The sequence below is a fragment of the Semicossyphus pulcher genome, unplaced genomic scaffold (genome assembly GCF_022749685.1).
Source record: "Semicossyphus pulcher isolate SPU_LCO1_2020_fin unplaced genomic scaffold, fSemPul1.0.p SCAF_15, whole genome shotgun sequence".
Lineage (NCBI taxonomy): Eukaryota > Metazoa > Chordata > Actinopteri > Labriformes > Labridae > Semicossyphus > Semicossyphus pulcher.
The window spans coordinates 10,591,037-10,606,739 of NW_027211659.1; the positions used below are offsets into that span (position 1 = coordinate 10,591,037).

At 44.9% G+C, this 15,703-nt stretch overlaps 1 protein-coding gene across 1 annotated transcript in view; it reads right to left on the bottom strand.

Annotated features, from left to right (window-relative positions):
- Window positions 1–15,703, bottom strand: part of igsf3 (immunoglobulin superfamily, member 3) — a 77,974-nt gene that overhangs the window by 48,617 nt on the left and 13,654 nt on the right. Inside the window, exon 2 of the mRNA XM_069663010.1 lies at window positions 9,793–10,173. Coding sequence (XP_069519111.1) covers window positions 9,793–10,173 — 381 coding nt within the window. The remainder of the gene's footprint in view (window positions 1–9,792; window positions 10,174–15,703) is intronic.

Below are 15,703 nucleotides of genomic sequence, written 5' to 3' on the forward strand. Positions count from 1 at the left end.
CATACATCTGAGAGATAATACAACACGAGCGAGGATCAAAACTTCAGATTAGAAAGAAGAAGGCTGAGGCGGTGGAGGCGAAGCATTGCCAGCAGCAGCAGTGTGTGTGCAGCATTAGCAAGGATGAGCAGGAGGTTGCATTTAAAGGGGCCGCCTTGTTGTGAGAAGTGGCTGTGATTGGTGTGTTACTGATTAGAAACAATGATCCAATCAGCAGGCTGACAGCTGATTACAGCTGGGGCGTATGACTTCCGTGTCCTGCATGAACTAGCGCGAAGCTTCATTAAGTGGATGTCCCTGTAAAAGACCAACCAAGGGGTTATATGCTCCAGAGATGAGGAAGTTGTTGATAAAAAAAGACTTTATTTATAACCTGAAACTGTATTATTTATTCTTTTTACTGGGTTTAATTACAAGGTTGATTTTTAAAAAAAATATGTGTCTCCCAGTAAAAGCCAAAAAAAGAACCTTGAGACAAGCTGAGCTAATGTTAGCATCAGCTTGGTTAGCTGTCCTCTCATGCACGGTATTGTTTGCTTAACTAAGTGTTTTACCAATTTTGATTATCTTTACTCTAATTAAAATAATAACAGCCTTAAAAGTGTTTTAAAGACAACTTAGGCGAATGTTTACACACTATATTCTTAAACTTAAATAATGAAACATCTGTTTTTTTTAGGCCTCCCTTATCATATTATGTTTTGTGATAAATATCGATATTGACCATTAAAGAAAAAAATCATGATCTTCCTTTTTGCCATATTATATATATTATATACTACTTGTTTCCTTGTACGTTTCCTGCTCTTTAATCGATAGGATTTCCCTGCTCTTGCTGCTACGTCACGATCAGCATGCTGGCACTGCATAAAGGACTAAAGCTTATGTGCTTATGACCACAGCCAGCTGTGCACAAACAGATATGTCACTGCCAACCACCAGTTGTGTTGCGGTAACTCTTTAACAACGTCTCTCCTCTTCCTCTGCACACGCAGGATAAATCACGGGAGAGAGTGTGCGTCTCAGCAGTGTGTCTGCGAGGGCTCGACTAACCTGCCTCGAGTGAGGTCACGACTGCCAATATCTGTACTTGTTCTTGTACATATGCATGTGGTTAAATCGGTTCTGATGTCCATGTCAAACAAAGGGGTTATCAGATGTGTGGCGTGAACCAGGAAATTCTGCTGCCCCACTTGTGCTCTGACGAGGCTTCAAAGCAGCTGCCAACATCAAACAATGCAGCAGCCGGCTGAGTGTCCTGCTCCACGCTCACAAGTGCCAGTCCCGGAGGCTATTATACGGCAAGTTCCACTGTTTACTAACACAAATTTTAACGACGTGAACACAAGCACTCGTTAGCACATCCATTCACATCCATATTCATGCTGAATTCATATTCAAACTGTGGCTGTGTTGTGTTAATCTCACGGAGGAGAGGCAGCGGGCCCCTGAGGGTTAGCGCTTAGCTAAGCTATCAAATCAACTACAGGAACAGTGGTGCATCTTTATCCCATTATATAAACATTAATAAACGTATACACTCAAACACGCACCAACATATAGGCACACACACACACACTCACATACATATTTGTTAAGTGTTTAACATCTTAAATCCTCTCTCATTAGCCTAGCTCAGTAGCGTGGGCGCTGAGCTAAATGTAGATCCTCCCTGACATCGTTTATGTTTTCATAAGGCTCACAACGAAAATGTGCAGGAAGTGTATGCTTAAAAGTGTATCTGTAGGCTAACGGAGCATTAAGATTCATGTTTAATGGAAACGGTTTCTTAATTGGGCCGTCTTACTCAACAGCATGTAGAGCACGCGGCTCAGAGAGCTGAAGCAGCGTGCGGCCTCACTCGGAGGTCTTCACCGGAGCACTGGGTTCATGGCCTGATCTGGGACCAAATTATATTTAGTCGCATATACTGTAGGAAAGGGTCTGTGTGTGTAATAACTGAGTAAATGCCAGTGTATGCCTGCTAGTAAAATGTGTTTTTTGAGTGTGAACTGAAGTGCAGGAAAAATCAGAAATCTAAGCTTCTTGCTAACTGGTGTTGCACTGATACTGCTGGCAGCATCGATGTCGTCTCTAAATTTGTTAATTTATTTAATTGTTTCGGGGAGGACAGGCCATTTTGGAAAAGGATTAATAATCCTCAGATTTATTTAGACCTTGTCTGACTGTTCTCAGCTCCCACTTGTGAAAACAGGTTTATTAGCGCGAGGTTCCATCCGTCCAAATCTTTGGACCTGTGACCTTTAGCTTCATCGCTTTTATTTTGGAAATATAAACAGTCTCTCCGATATTGAAAGCAGCTGTACTACCTGAGTGAGTCTGTTTAGCCTTTCCAAATCATTGCAACTGACAGGCAGTTGGCAAGACCTAAGAGTCACCTGCTTGCATATCTACAGCCAGGAAGCCGATATGAAACATCTGAAGACTTAAAAATGTTTCATCTTCCTTTTTAATTTGATTCATCGCCCCTAACTTAAAATTCAGCCTTACTGTATGAAGTCCTATGAGGATTAAACATGTCAAACTTTTTTTCCATCCACATTTAAGCCTGTCCCTGCTACACTTGTCCCCACGCTACACATGTACGCGCGGTGTAACACAGCTTGTCCTTTGGGACTACAAAGTATTAAGGTGTCTGTTTGCCCTGTTCAACAGCGCTGTTTTATTCACACAGCTACATGTTTTTTTCAGCAGTCGTATCATCTGCCACAGCGATCCGCCGGGCTGTTAAAGCCCTCTTCACTGATGTTCAGTAGAAAGGATGCCTTCCGATGGGAGCACTACAGCAGCGTCTCTCTCACACTCAATTATGGGTGCGACATCTGTCCTGACTGACAGCTCGCCACACAGTGCGACTGTGTTTGTGCTACTCCGCGTGAGTGTATGCATGAGTGTGTGCACGGTGGGTCCGAGTGGCAGTAATGTTATTGAGCAGAAAGCCCTGTCCGCTGAAGTAGATGCGATGTGCGAGGAAATAGCAGGCCAGACATGGTGATAAAAATCTCTCTCCATTTGGAGTCCGGCCTGGTCCGCAGCTTAGAGCCAGTGTGCCCTTACACACACATACACACAGAGAGAGAGAGAAAGGGGGGGAATGTAATAGTAAATGAAAGTGAGAGGTGATGGTAAGGCCAGAGAAAGGGGGAGCAGAGAAAGCTAGAAGTGTCACAGTGAGAAGAGACGAGGAAGACACAGGCCTCTGCTCCCAATCAGTGCAAACAGACAGAAATACAACTTCCTCTGTCTATTCATCTGCATCCTCTCCTATATTCACTTTTCCCTCTTCTAACTTTATCTTCCTTTCTCCACATAAAACTTAAAAAAAGACGCCCATCTTTTTTACTTCCAATCCTTCCTCATCCGTCTTTATTCAATCACCGCTTCGCTCCGAAAGCGCTTCAATCACGAGTGTGCCTTTCTCCCGTGATGAAGCTCGATGAGCAGCTGTATTGACAAAGCCGTATATACCTGCATGACCGACACCACGGCCGAGGCACGGACCGGGCCGGATGTGCTGTGGAGCTTTTGGATTGATGGAGCGAGCAGGATTCAGATGAGGGCAGAGAGAAAGATAAAGAGAGAGGGGTGTGTGCGTGTGTGTGTGTGTGTGCAGGGTTTCGATGTCACCCCGTGAGGAGATGAAATGAATGTGAGATGACATCTCCACATTCGGTCTATCTCATTAAGTGAAGTAGAGGAGTGCAACTTGGCAGCGTCGGCTCCCTCATGAAAAGAAAAGGCAGGGGAGGGACACAAATCAGACACACGCACACACACACAGTCACAACGCTGAGCTCAGCAGAAGCATGATTCAGCCACTCTCACTCTGTATGTATGTTTAGCTCAGGCTCAGCTATGCTAGGGAAAAATAAACACTCTTGTGCTCGGGCCTCCGCGCACTGAAACACACATTAATTAAATTGCATTTGGACCTGAAGCTTTGCAGGTTTCTCGCGCGCAGGTTCCCAGCTCCACCAGGTGAAATGATTTAATTTCTACAGGAAAAAAAGCAGGAAAATAAAATATAGCCTGGAATATAATGGAAATGTAAAGTGTGACTGGAGAAATGTGGTATTTCGCCGTGGCTTGTTCTGAAAATTACTCGCCCTACAGTCCCCCTCTTCCTTAATTGAAATTCCTGGGTCTCATCTCTAGCCTTTCCTTCTGTCTCCCTCTCTCTCAGCCTCCTCCATTTGTGCAGGCTAATTGCATTTAGAACTTGTATGGCGGTTTGTAACTGCATTAACCTTCCCAGTCACATCAGGCGGAGACTATTTAAAAGGCACCCCTATAGTGCCGCTTGTATTGTGGGTAATGCCTCGGGGAGGTGTAACCAATCACATTGGAGTGGAGAGGAAGAGCTCATCATTTATTGGTCACACGCTCCATTCAGCATCGCCCCGCTACCCATTTCCCAACCCTGCCGCTTCTGTCCCCATTCCTCTCTTTTCCAATTTCCTCATTTCTGCCTTCCCGCACAATCCATCTCGCTGTCTCTCCTTCAAAACCGCTCAATGCCAACCTTAATTTTTCAAGTGTCACACATCTGAAGATCAACGTTTTTTTGCTCCTTTCTCTTCTGCGTTGGCAATGACTAACAGAAAGCCGCGAGAATGCTTTTGTTTGGAGATTCAACAAGGCTTTGGTTCTCCGGCTGTATTACTACACTACTACAGAAACGGGGAGCGGGTGACTGCTGCCAAATGCGGAGGCTGGATTCTGAATATCTGCCAGCGTGGTGACTCCTATGGTGCTTTCTAGGACAGAGAGGGTAGAAGTAAGAGCAGTGTGATACTTGTTGTTCTGCTAGCTGTTGGACTCGCTCGCACACAGGCTGGTGCGTAGGATAAGGACGGCCATGATGGCCATGTCAGGCTGTTGTCCTTTTTCTTCTGCAATCTGATGTGTAGGAGGAAGTCAAACACACACACACAATACATGCCCAAACAAGCACACACGAACACACAATCAACACAGAAGGCTTAGTCAGTCTCTGAGATCAAAGTAGGGAGGTTTGCACAAAGGAACTCCACGTGACCTTTGACCTAAGAGAGCTGTATAACACCCAGGTTAATCGCATCCCTTATGTAACACGTAAGCACTGACAGAGGGGCGCAAACAACACTACAAATACACACAATCTAATTAATAATAATTGCATTAAGTCATTTAAATAAATCCATATTCATTCACCCTTCTCTAAGAGTGAAAGGAAAATCCTGCCGCTGTTATATTATCTTTATTTAAAGACAAAAACAAGGCAGCGTTTATACAAATGTCTCCTGTAGCCAAAGTATAGTTCATGCCTTGAGGCTGCAAAACTCAACTGTCAATCAAAAACGCACAAAATACAGAAAAAGTGCAACAGTGATGCGTTAATGTGGCATTTGACAGACAATTCCTTATTGAGATTAACATGTCAGATTGAGTTTACTCCTCTCAGCCTGTCAATCTAAAGTGGTAAAGCAGTGTAAACAAGGATGCAGAGATCCAAAGAGCTGCTACACAGACCAGACTTCTTATTATAGCACTTTTTTACTGTTGGTTTTGGTATTTGGAGGCAGTTACAAAACACTTGTAGTACACACTACAAGACAATCAGGCCGATCTTTGGGTCCGAGTTGACCCTTCCGACAAAAGTAAGCAAACTCCAGATTTTTTGATGGTTCTAAAGATTATCTGCCAGATGTTCCTGTGGTGTAAGATATGTTAAAGAGTGATTGTACTTCCCCCGATGTGCTCGGAAGAACATCATGGCCACACCGATTCCAAATCGCAACTACTAAACATGTCCAATATCAGTTGGTAGAGCAGGCGCCCCATATACAGAGGCTCTGTCCTCGCAGCACTAATCATCTCCCACTCTCTACTCCCCATATTTCCTGTCTCTCTTCAGCTGTCATATCCAATAAAGGCAAAAACCAAAACAACAAAAAACATGGTCAATATTTAGTATATCCTGTCGTGTGGGGGAAACTCTGTGGAAGGCCGAGCACGCACTCTGTGGATTGTCACGTGGAACGATTGTGCGAGATTACCAGTTGTGAGAGTCGGACTCTGGTTGTTGTGAATGGAATCTGTTAACGCGTGGTGTGCTGTTTTGGTCATACTGTTGCTCTCCACACACTTGAGGAACAAAACTGTTCAATCTGTCATTATGTGTCGTCATGTGTGGGGTCTCTCACATTTTCAACACCTGTTAAGATTTTTAAAATCTTTTAGTGTTGGCCAGCCTTAAGGTACAAAACAAAAAGTTCATTGTTACATTTTCAGCAAAGAGTTTTCTGTTTATTAGTTCGGCAGATACAGACCAAAAATTGAATTTGATGAGAGTACGTCCAAACCATTTTTTGGCTCTATTTTTGGTCTCCTCCAGCTCCGTGGGGAAATATCTTCCTATTTAGGTGCTAAACGCTGTACACCAGCTAGTCACTAACGTGGCCGCCTGCTGTTTTCATGCTGAGCAGGTAGTGTACAGTGGGATTTTAGTGTTACTTTTAACTGCCTGCAGCTGCTGGAAACAAGGTTGATGAGACTGTCGAGACTGAACCAAAACGGTCCAGTTGTGGGCCGTAAAGCCGTGAACTGAGAGGAATTATGAAGCTCTGTACGGCTGAGGGGAATGCAGATTCGGGTGATGATTCTGTGTGGGGCTTTTTAGAAGGAGATCTAACGTTTCATGAAGATTCACTCCTAATATATTCAAATATTAATTGCAGACGCACGGGGGAAAATGCACGCTTGTTTTCCTTCAAAAATTTGGAAGAAAGAAAAACAATGAAATGTCAAATACAAGCATCTCTTTATTACAATATGTGTTTCCTGCATCTCTGTGTCACTGCATGCTTGTGTTGGCCAATTATTCTTTCCTCATGTGTACTATTATTGCACTGCCCGGAGCAGTATTGGCACTGAGGAGAGCTACAGTTTCATTTGATTTATCTAAGTTTAGTATCACAGTGGGTAGGGGGGAAAAAAAGACACAAAAACACTCTCTCTCTGCTCTTTCCGTTAAAAAAAGCGCAGAAGAAAAGCTGATATCATCTTTCCAGGCGATGAACCACATGCCAAGCTAAGGTTTCCGTCAATACAACACGTGAAAACGCAGCGTCACAGTATCAGGGAGAGCAGTGTCCAGGTGCACAGCAGAAACCGCTCTCCTCTTCAGGCGGCAGGTATTAAGTTCCACGTTAAACCCTCCTCTGCTCTTTGTTCTGAGAGGTGACAGTGGATGAAACACATCCCTGTGAGTAAGCCTCCTTAATGCAGCAGTCAGGACACAGATTACTGCATGGCCTTGGAGCCTTACAATTAACCCAAACACCCTACCACACACATCCTTCTGTCTGCCCTTCTATCTCATATCCTTCCTCCTTCTCCTACATTTCCTCCCCGCTTGTGTCCTTCGCATCACGTCTCAAGGTTTCCCTTTTTTTTAATACTACAGCGCGAGAGCAAATTAGAGAAAGAGGCTGCGGCTGATGAATGGAGACAGACAGATGACAGAGTGAAAGGCAGGGGCGAAGAGGGACACGATGAGGGGGGAGGGTGGGGAGAAAAGACGAGGTATTGTTCGGCCACAACGGTCCGAGGAGGCGCGCAGCTGCCGAGGGGATCTGAGAAAAGACGGGCCTGACCCTGCTGCGTACCCCTGACCTCTGAAAACTGGGTTAAGAGGTTAAAGACACAGGAAGGTTCAGATAACAAAGTCCCTCAACACCTCCGCTCTCACACGCATTGCTATAAATACTGAGCGCTATCAGCAGTGCTGTTTTACAGTGTCCTGCGCCTGAGCCTTGACCCACATTCACATAAAACTGCTCTTACTAGGAAATACAACCGCTGAGGTCCTTATGATAACACACATTTAATGAAAAATAAAGCCTATTGATGTGTTAAGTGCACTATAACTTTTGTCTCTGCAGCACGACCCGACAAAGACCCCCCCAAAAAAGGGCGTATTAATATTTCACGTTGTGCAAACACAGGGACAAAAATAAATAGCAACTCAGCGAGCGTTCAGTTCTGCACTTTGACCCCAACAGTAAGGTCGGCGGTGTCAGGCATAGAGGCACGGAGTTATGAAGGGAATGGAATCTCAAACGTAACAGCTGCGCCTTCAGTAGTGCGGCCTGTTGGGTAAATCTGTATACGTCTCTGTATGCGGAGAGAGAGATGGGGTAGGAGGGGAAGACGGTAATTAGCGCTGCTGTTTGAAACACATCGGGTCTGTGATTCAAACAGCTCAGGGCAGGGGAGTGAATATACTAGACGTGGGAAGGAGGTACATGAGTTTGTGTGCGCGTGTGTATGCGTGGCTCTGCGAGTACGATTGACAAAGATGAGGGGAGATAGAGCTTGGGTTTTTTTTTCCCCGCTAAGAACAGCTGGGACTTTGTGTGACACTTCCTCTCACGCTGCTTCAGAAGGATGGAGAGGTCACGGCTAGTTTTTGGACGAGTTGTGGCTGTTTTATTTGATATTTGTCCAACTCAAGCCTTCCTTTTACTCTGGTTTACAACCGCTAACAACACGACCATGAACTGCATTCTTACTTTATTATGAGGCCAGGTCTTGTGTAGGAGACTTTAATATACTTCTTATTTCATTGATACAAAATTACTAAGAATAGAAACTACAGTATCTGACATCATCAGCAGGGTATTATTCCAAAATAGGATTGCTGGTTGTTTTTTGAGCCTATAGGTAAAACATGCTGCCATGTGTAGTAGACTGCCATGTGCTCTGCACCTGACGGGAACGTAAAGGCAACAGGACACAAGCAAGAGTAGGAAAGAGTGTGAGGGGTCAGGTCAGGTCAACTTTTCCCTGGGATCCATCAACAGGTACTGTAAAATCCGGTATATATGTCGCACCGAAATTTGACGCAGTCTGTATTTCAATATATTTTCTTTAAAACACATTACAACATAGTTGAGCTCAGCCTACAACAACGTTGATTGTTGTGAGGGTGGCGGCTGCACTAGCGATCATGACTGCGCATGTCGGTGATGAAGCTTTAGCTAATTTCATCGTCTGGGTAAGATTTCGTAACAAAATAAAATACCTCTCTCCTGCATTTTATACTTGTATATTGGTCGCACCGGTATATAGGACGCAGCTCACTTTTTAGATGAAACATTTTTTATTAAAAGTGCGTCTTATACGCTGAATTTGACGGTAATCAAAAGCTTGAAAATAATGTAAACACCTGCAACCACAAAGGATTTGATACAATCTTGTCCTTCCTGACACTGATCCCCGATGCCTGAACAAGTACGATCCCGATTCCACTGTGGTAAAAGAATATACGTACTATCATTTAATCTCTGTAGGACTACACTGAGAACACTAAAACTGAAGCCAAGCATACTGTACTCGTTTTACTGGTTGGATTTTCCAGTGAAGAATTTGGGCTAAACCAGTATTTTTAGCGGTGGCAGCCATATTACATCCATGGTGGAAGCACAGAGCAACTGGGTGTGTAGGCGACTGTTAGAAGGTGTGAAAGTGATTCATGTTGAAACAAAATGATTTTTTCGAGGCCAATAAATGATGGTTTTGAGTCAGTTCATAGACAAGATGACTCATCAATACCAATCCTTCATTTTAGGCGGTATTGAAGGTATTTCCTAAACTGGGTTTGGTAGTGGAACAACTCTGTTTTGCAGTTAGCTTTGTGTTTTCACCTTCTTTCATTCAACATTAGCACCTGTGCTAACAACATGTGGTTTATCTGATTATAAACAGTGTTTGTTTTTGTTGACTCACCAGTGAGGTTGGTGCGTGCGCTGTAGGATCCAAGGTACCGGCCGTCCGTGTTGGGCGTGTAACACTCAAACAGACCCTGGTCGTTGGCCTGCACTTTGGTGATGTGCAGCACGGCCGAGTCGCGGCTCAGCCTCTCCACGTAGATCTCTTTACTGTTCGCCCTCTGGGCGTACACGGCGTAGGCGTAGTTCGGCTGAGCCGTGCTCACGATGCGGATCTCCCTGTCCGGCACTGACGGCAGGTACATGGACCACTCGAAGTCCTGCTCCACGCCTTCTTTGTAGCCCGTCACGTTGCACCAGACGGTCACGTGGGAGCCCTCGGTCCGAATCAGCGGTCCACTTTGAACAGTTACCACTCTTTGAGCTACGGCGACACCGGCTGCAGAGGGGAGAGGGGTGAGAAAGATGGAGGGAATAAAGAGAGAGAGGGGAGAAGATGAAAGAGAGAACACTGGTTACAAAACTACAGTTTAAATATTTAACATTAGCAGAGTTTATGCACCCCACATCTCCCAGGAAATACACAAACAGTGTGACATGTGCAGCTAAGCATCCTTCAGAGGGCTTACAGAGGTTGAGGTGCGCACACACACACACACACACACACACACACGCACACACAGTTTCTGAACATCACAAACCACTTCAAACAGTCACAACAACTCTTCGTAACAGCCGCCATACAACCACGCTCCCTACTATTACACGCACTCACATGTAAACCCTGAAACACACGGATAGCGCTGCAGCTGTACCGCTCTGAGGTAAGGCAGACATCTGGGAGTGAGGTGGGAGGTCAGCGCGAGCGTGTAAACACGGGTCAGCAGGGCATGTTCAGTGTGTCAGCCTGGACAGAGGGCAGGTTTTTTTTCTCTAATAGTTAATAAATACTGTTTACTGCTTGAGGCGGCCATAATCTTTAGTCCTATCAGCATTTGCTGAAATTAGCATGAAATATTAGAGCCAAAATTACCAAACAGGTTTGAGGTCATTTTAGACAGCGAGCGGGTCATCCACTAATCTGAAGATTCATGGTTCGATCCCCAGTTCCTGCAGTAGACATGTTGTATTGTCCTTGTGCAAGGCACCAAAGTTACTCCCAAATTCAAAGGCATCGGTGTGTAAATGAATGAGTTTCCTGACGGGCAGGTTTGCACCTCGTACAGCAGCGTTCCCCATCAGTGTGTGTGAAAAGGTGAATGAGACAGAAGTGTTTGAAGAAAGAAAGTGCTAAATAAGTACAGTCCATTTACTATTCAATTAAGTTTTATTCAGTGTTTATCTGGGTCACACTTCTTCAAAGGATTGCATTACAAAACTCTTTATTTTATGTCTAAAAAGCCAAATTCTCATTTGTCATTTTTACACTGCCAGTTCAAGGGGGGATTGTTACGCCTCCGTTGCGATCCATCTTCTATGTAAAACGCAGAATGGTGGGGCAAAGTAGTTCCACCTCGGAGCCGGCATCGGAGGTAGTAACAGAGGCGAAAAGGTGTCAGTGTAAACAGCGGAGCAGGCAGGGCGGAAGAGCGCTGCTCGCATGTGTGAGGCACGTGCTGTTTGTTTAGCGCATGTTCGCAACGCTATGTAAAAACACACGCTGGGGCAGTTTAACACAGATGCTGCTTTGTGCAATGTAAAATGACAAAGGCAGCATGAGGGTGGAGCTTCGTGACGGCGCTGTGGCGGAACTGCAATGTAAAAAGCGCTAGTATGAATTAGATAGTAGTAATTATACAGATACACTATGGGGTTTTGTGAATGAAATGCATGACGCTGCAGTTTAATGACCAACATTAACACTAACTGTTGTGTCAGAGGTCAAATACCTGAATAAGTCAACATACTGATTTATGTAATACCTCCCTTTACTTGAGCAGACATAAAAATGTAACACACATTCACACCGTTAGTTCAATGAGGATCGACCTGTACTGTTAGGGGTCTGTTTGTCATTTATGAGTGTTTATATGGAAATGTAAAAGCATAATGAGACTGTAGGACACATTGATTTAGCAGATGTTCTATTTAAGAGGAAGTTAATTACTTAGACTGAACTGTGAACTATGGGTATTGTAGTAAAATGAGAGCTGAGTTTAGAGTTCGACCCCTACAGAATAGCACTGATTGCATCTCTTCTGTATGTTCCCTATGTTCCCCTGCAGCCTATATTTAGGCACACAGCATATGTGAATCTTGCTTTAACCACTTGAATGCACACACACACACATACACACACACCTACACACACACTCCCAGCATTCACCATTCAGCCAACAACGACAAACATCCCTCTCATCGGGGGCCGGAGACAACAGAGCACTAACACATACCCCCTCAAATCCAGACAGAGCGACAAGTACGATGTTTCCTGTCTGCACCGGCAACTGGGGATTGCAGCTGTGTTGGAGTGTGTGCGTGCATGTGAGAGCGCATGTGTGTGTGTGTGTGTGTGTGTGTGTGTGAGAGAGAAAAAGTATGTAAGATGCTGTGTCTTAGGGCACAATGCGTGGCATTAATAATTCACCAGAACAGCTTTTTAACTTCAACATCCTCCCCTCTCTCATAGTAAGTTCGCTTACACTTCCACCCCCGCCTTCCATTCACTGGTATTAGTTTGAGTCCATTTACGCCCGTATGTGTGTGTGTGTGTGTTTTTGGATCATATTCATATTAGTAGTCTCATTTCCTTCCTGCATTTGAAGCCTCAGGTCTTTCGTCTATGCTTACATTTTCAGACACATTTCCACCCTTAAGCTAACAAAATCTTTACAAAACTAAGATTCGCCTGATTTACTTGATTTGAATTCAGCCCAAGCAGCAAACTAAAGTGAAAACTGATTAAAGTAAACATTCCTTATGGTTGAATTTCTCCTTAAAGACACCCACAGGACTAATCAGCACATAAACTCCACTCCTGAAGGCTGCAACTTTCACATTTCAGACCTGGTAACTGAGGGAAAGGGGCTTTTAATGGCTGAGTGGCGTATAGATCTTTAAATCAGTGCTGCTTACTGCTTCTAAGGAGAACACACGTTTTCTCCCTCCTTCATTTCCAATAAAACTTCGTCCACGCAAGCACGGTTATAAAAAAAAAACCTTGTCCAAACGAAAACGTGAAAACACAACAGAAACGCTGCCATGAGAATGCCACACCAACAGGCGGCGATATAACCCGGTCATGCAAAGAAGAAAAAGAAAATCGCGGTCAATCAAAAGTCTGAAAAAACTCTATTGCCGGGAGCAGTGCATCCCGACGCCTCTGTTCCTCAATAAAGTGGACGAGTAACTACGTGTGAACATGTAAAACGTCCTGTTTGCAACGTTAGAAGACTCACTCTTTGTCACGTCCGTCATTTTGCAGGGAACGTCGCCTCATTTGTGACGCCTCACAAAGCAGATAACGGCGCACAGCCTGACGTCACGAGTTTACCCCGTCTAACCGTCTCCGCGGAAACAAGAGTTTCTAAAAGTCTTCACCCTGGCCGAGTTTTACAAAAGATCCGTTTTCAGTGACCTGTGAACCTGTTAAGCTACTGCAGGAAAATCATTAAATATTATATTGAAAGTTAAAAGAAATATATATAAAGTATGTTAGGCTCACTGTCGTGTCACAAACCCCACCAGAGATGTCCCTATAGGAATATTAAAGGAATACTACAAGAGGCTTAAAATGATAAGAGGAGTCAACCAGCGCTCTGAATGCATTTTGAATAATTCTGTACTTATTAATATTTCCAACACTTACATTTTTCATGCAGGCCTGCTGAATAATACAACACATCTCGTAACACAAATGTAACAGAAATAATCAATAACTAATTAACACTTTTTTCCCCCCCTGAAGATGATGCTTGCATATTCTTCCTCGGATTTGATCTAAAAACTGGCAAGAAAACAAATGAAGTTTGGTTGGACTGTGAGGAGGTTCAGTCGACTCTCTGTGCGCACACTGCTGCAAAACTAGAGGCCGTAACCTGCTTAAGATCTGGACCCTGACATTTAAAGTCAGCCAACATAAGAGGCTTCCACAGTGAGCAAGCACAGAACACTCAGGAAGCTGAGATTGACAGAAGAAGTCAAAGGTAAAGTGAGCTGCAAGAAGCCATTGAAGCATGTTATGCATGTGGTAAGAATCTGTCATCTCTTCTGACTCAGGCCTCCGTCCCCTGTTTCTCTTTCCCTGTGATGTCAGTGTGCTAATCTGGCGGCACCCAGTCTACCCACATCCAGCTCAGATCAGGTCATAGCCGTACCGCTGCATCACTGCTTCTCATGTTGCAGCTACTCATCTGGCACTGCTGGAAACATATTACTCATACATCCTTAAAAAAAAAAACCCCACCACTCACACTGTGTTGGTGCGCTAAGAGCTTTCCTCTGCTCGCCTGTCTCCTGTCATCATCCTGAAAACAAGCTGCCTCCTCCTTACTTCTGATTACCCTCCCTTCCTCCGTGTTTCACCCTTCATCAATCCTCTCCGTCGTCCTGCCCCTGCGCTCTCCCTCCCTCGGTATATATTCCTGTCTCTTCTCTGTGCCTCGCGGTTCCCTGCGTCTTTTCAGGCAGGATTTAAGCAGCTCTGTGAAACTTCAAAGTGCCCATCGCTCTGCAGGCTGTTTAGAAAAGGCTGACAATGACATACCAAACCCTGCAGACCTCAAACTGATCGCTCTATTCCACCAACCCTTCTACAATAATCCTTTGCCCGAAACCTCGCCCACTTCCTCACCTCGGGCTGCGCCGCCTCGACCGTCGAGTGCCCATATTTGCTCAACAGGGCCTCGGATTTTCTATTATTAACACTCATCTCCATCTCCGCATACCGCGGATGTCTCCCGCTCTCTTCCTCCCGCCCTCACTCTCTCTCTCTCTCTCTTGCGCTCTCTCTCTCTCTCTCTCTGGCTTGTGTCTCATCTCTCATCTTTGCTGCCGGTTGCTTCTTCCCACACAGATTGATGACCGGACACAGGAAACATGCGTCTCATGTCAGATGATGCTGAATGGCCACAGAAAAACTCCCCAGCTGACCTTACTGTTAGTCAGCCGGTGCCTACAAAGCAATGAGAACGCACACACCCACAAAACACACATACACGTACACACACACACCAGCACGGAAAGCTGTAAAGAGGATTATGCTAAGTGGAAGGGGGGTTAAACACTAATCCAATCATTCGTGGTCAGTGTCTTATTCTCAGAGGCAACAGCAGCGAGGCCACGAGCATTCATGCCCACTCCTCGCATCATCACCGTTTCGTGACACATGATAATTATACACCTAGAAGGTGTATAATAAAAACACTGCAGGGGGGAAGTTATACAGAGGACATCCACAGCGGTAGGAAGAAGTGCTAATGTGGATAATTCCAGCTGCCCATCAACGCTCCTCGCTTTGATTTCAATCCGATTTACACACACAGGAAAAAAAGAAGAAATCTGAGGATGAGCAGATGAGCAGATACCTTCCTCCAATAAGGTAACAACACCTCAGGTATCTTTAATACGTTTTTGTGAATCACTACTGATGAAAATAGGATGAACAGCAAAACATGTATGGTTCTTTTCTCCTTCATTTAAAGCTGATTAACTTTACGAAGCTCCGCCATCATACCGCCTTTGCCATTTTACATTGGACCACGCAACGCCGGCGTGAGGTGTAAACAAACTTGTGCGTGCTTCACATACACACTAGCGGCGCTGTTCCGCCCTGCTGGATGCCATTTCGCCTCTGTTACTACCTGTTGCCCTTTTGACACTGTGGTTCGGCCTCAGCGTCGTAACGAAGCTCCGCCGTCATGCGTCCTTCGCCATTTTACACTGGACCAAGCAACGACAGCAAAACGTGCTTCAAATACACACACACACGGGGCTGTTCCGCCCTGCCGGCTCTGCTGTTTACACCGACG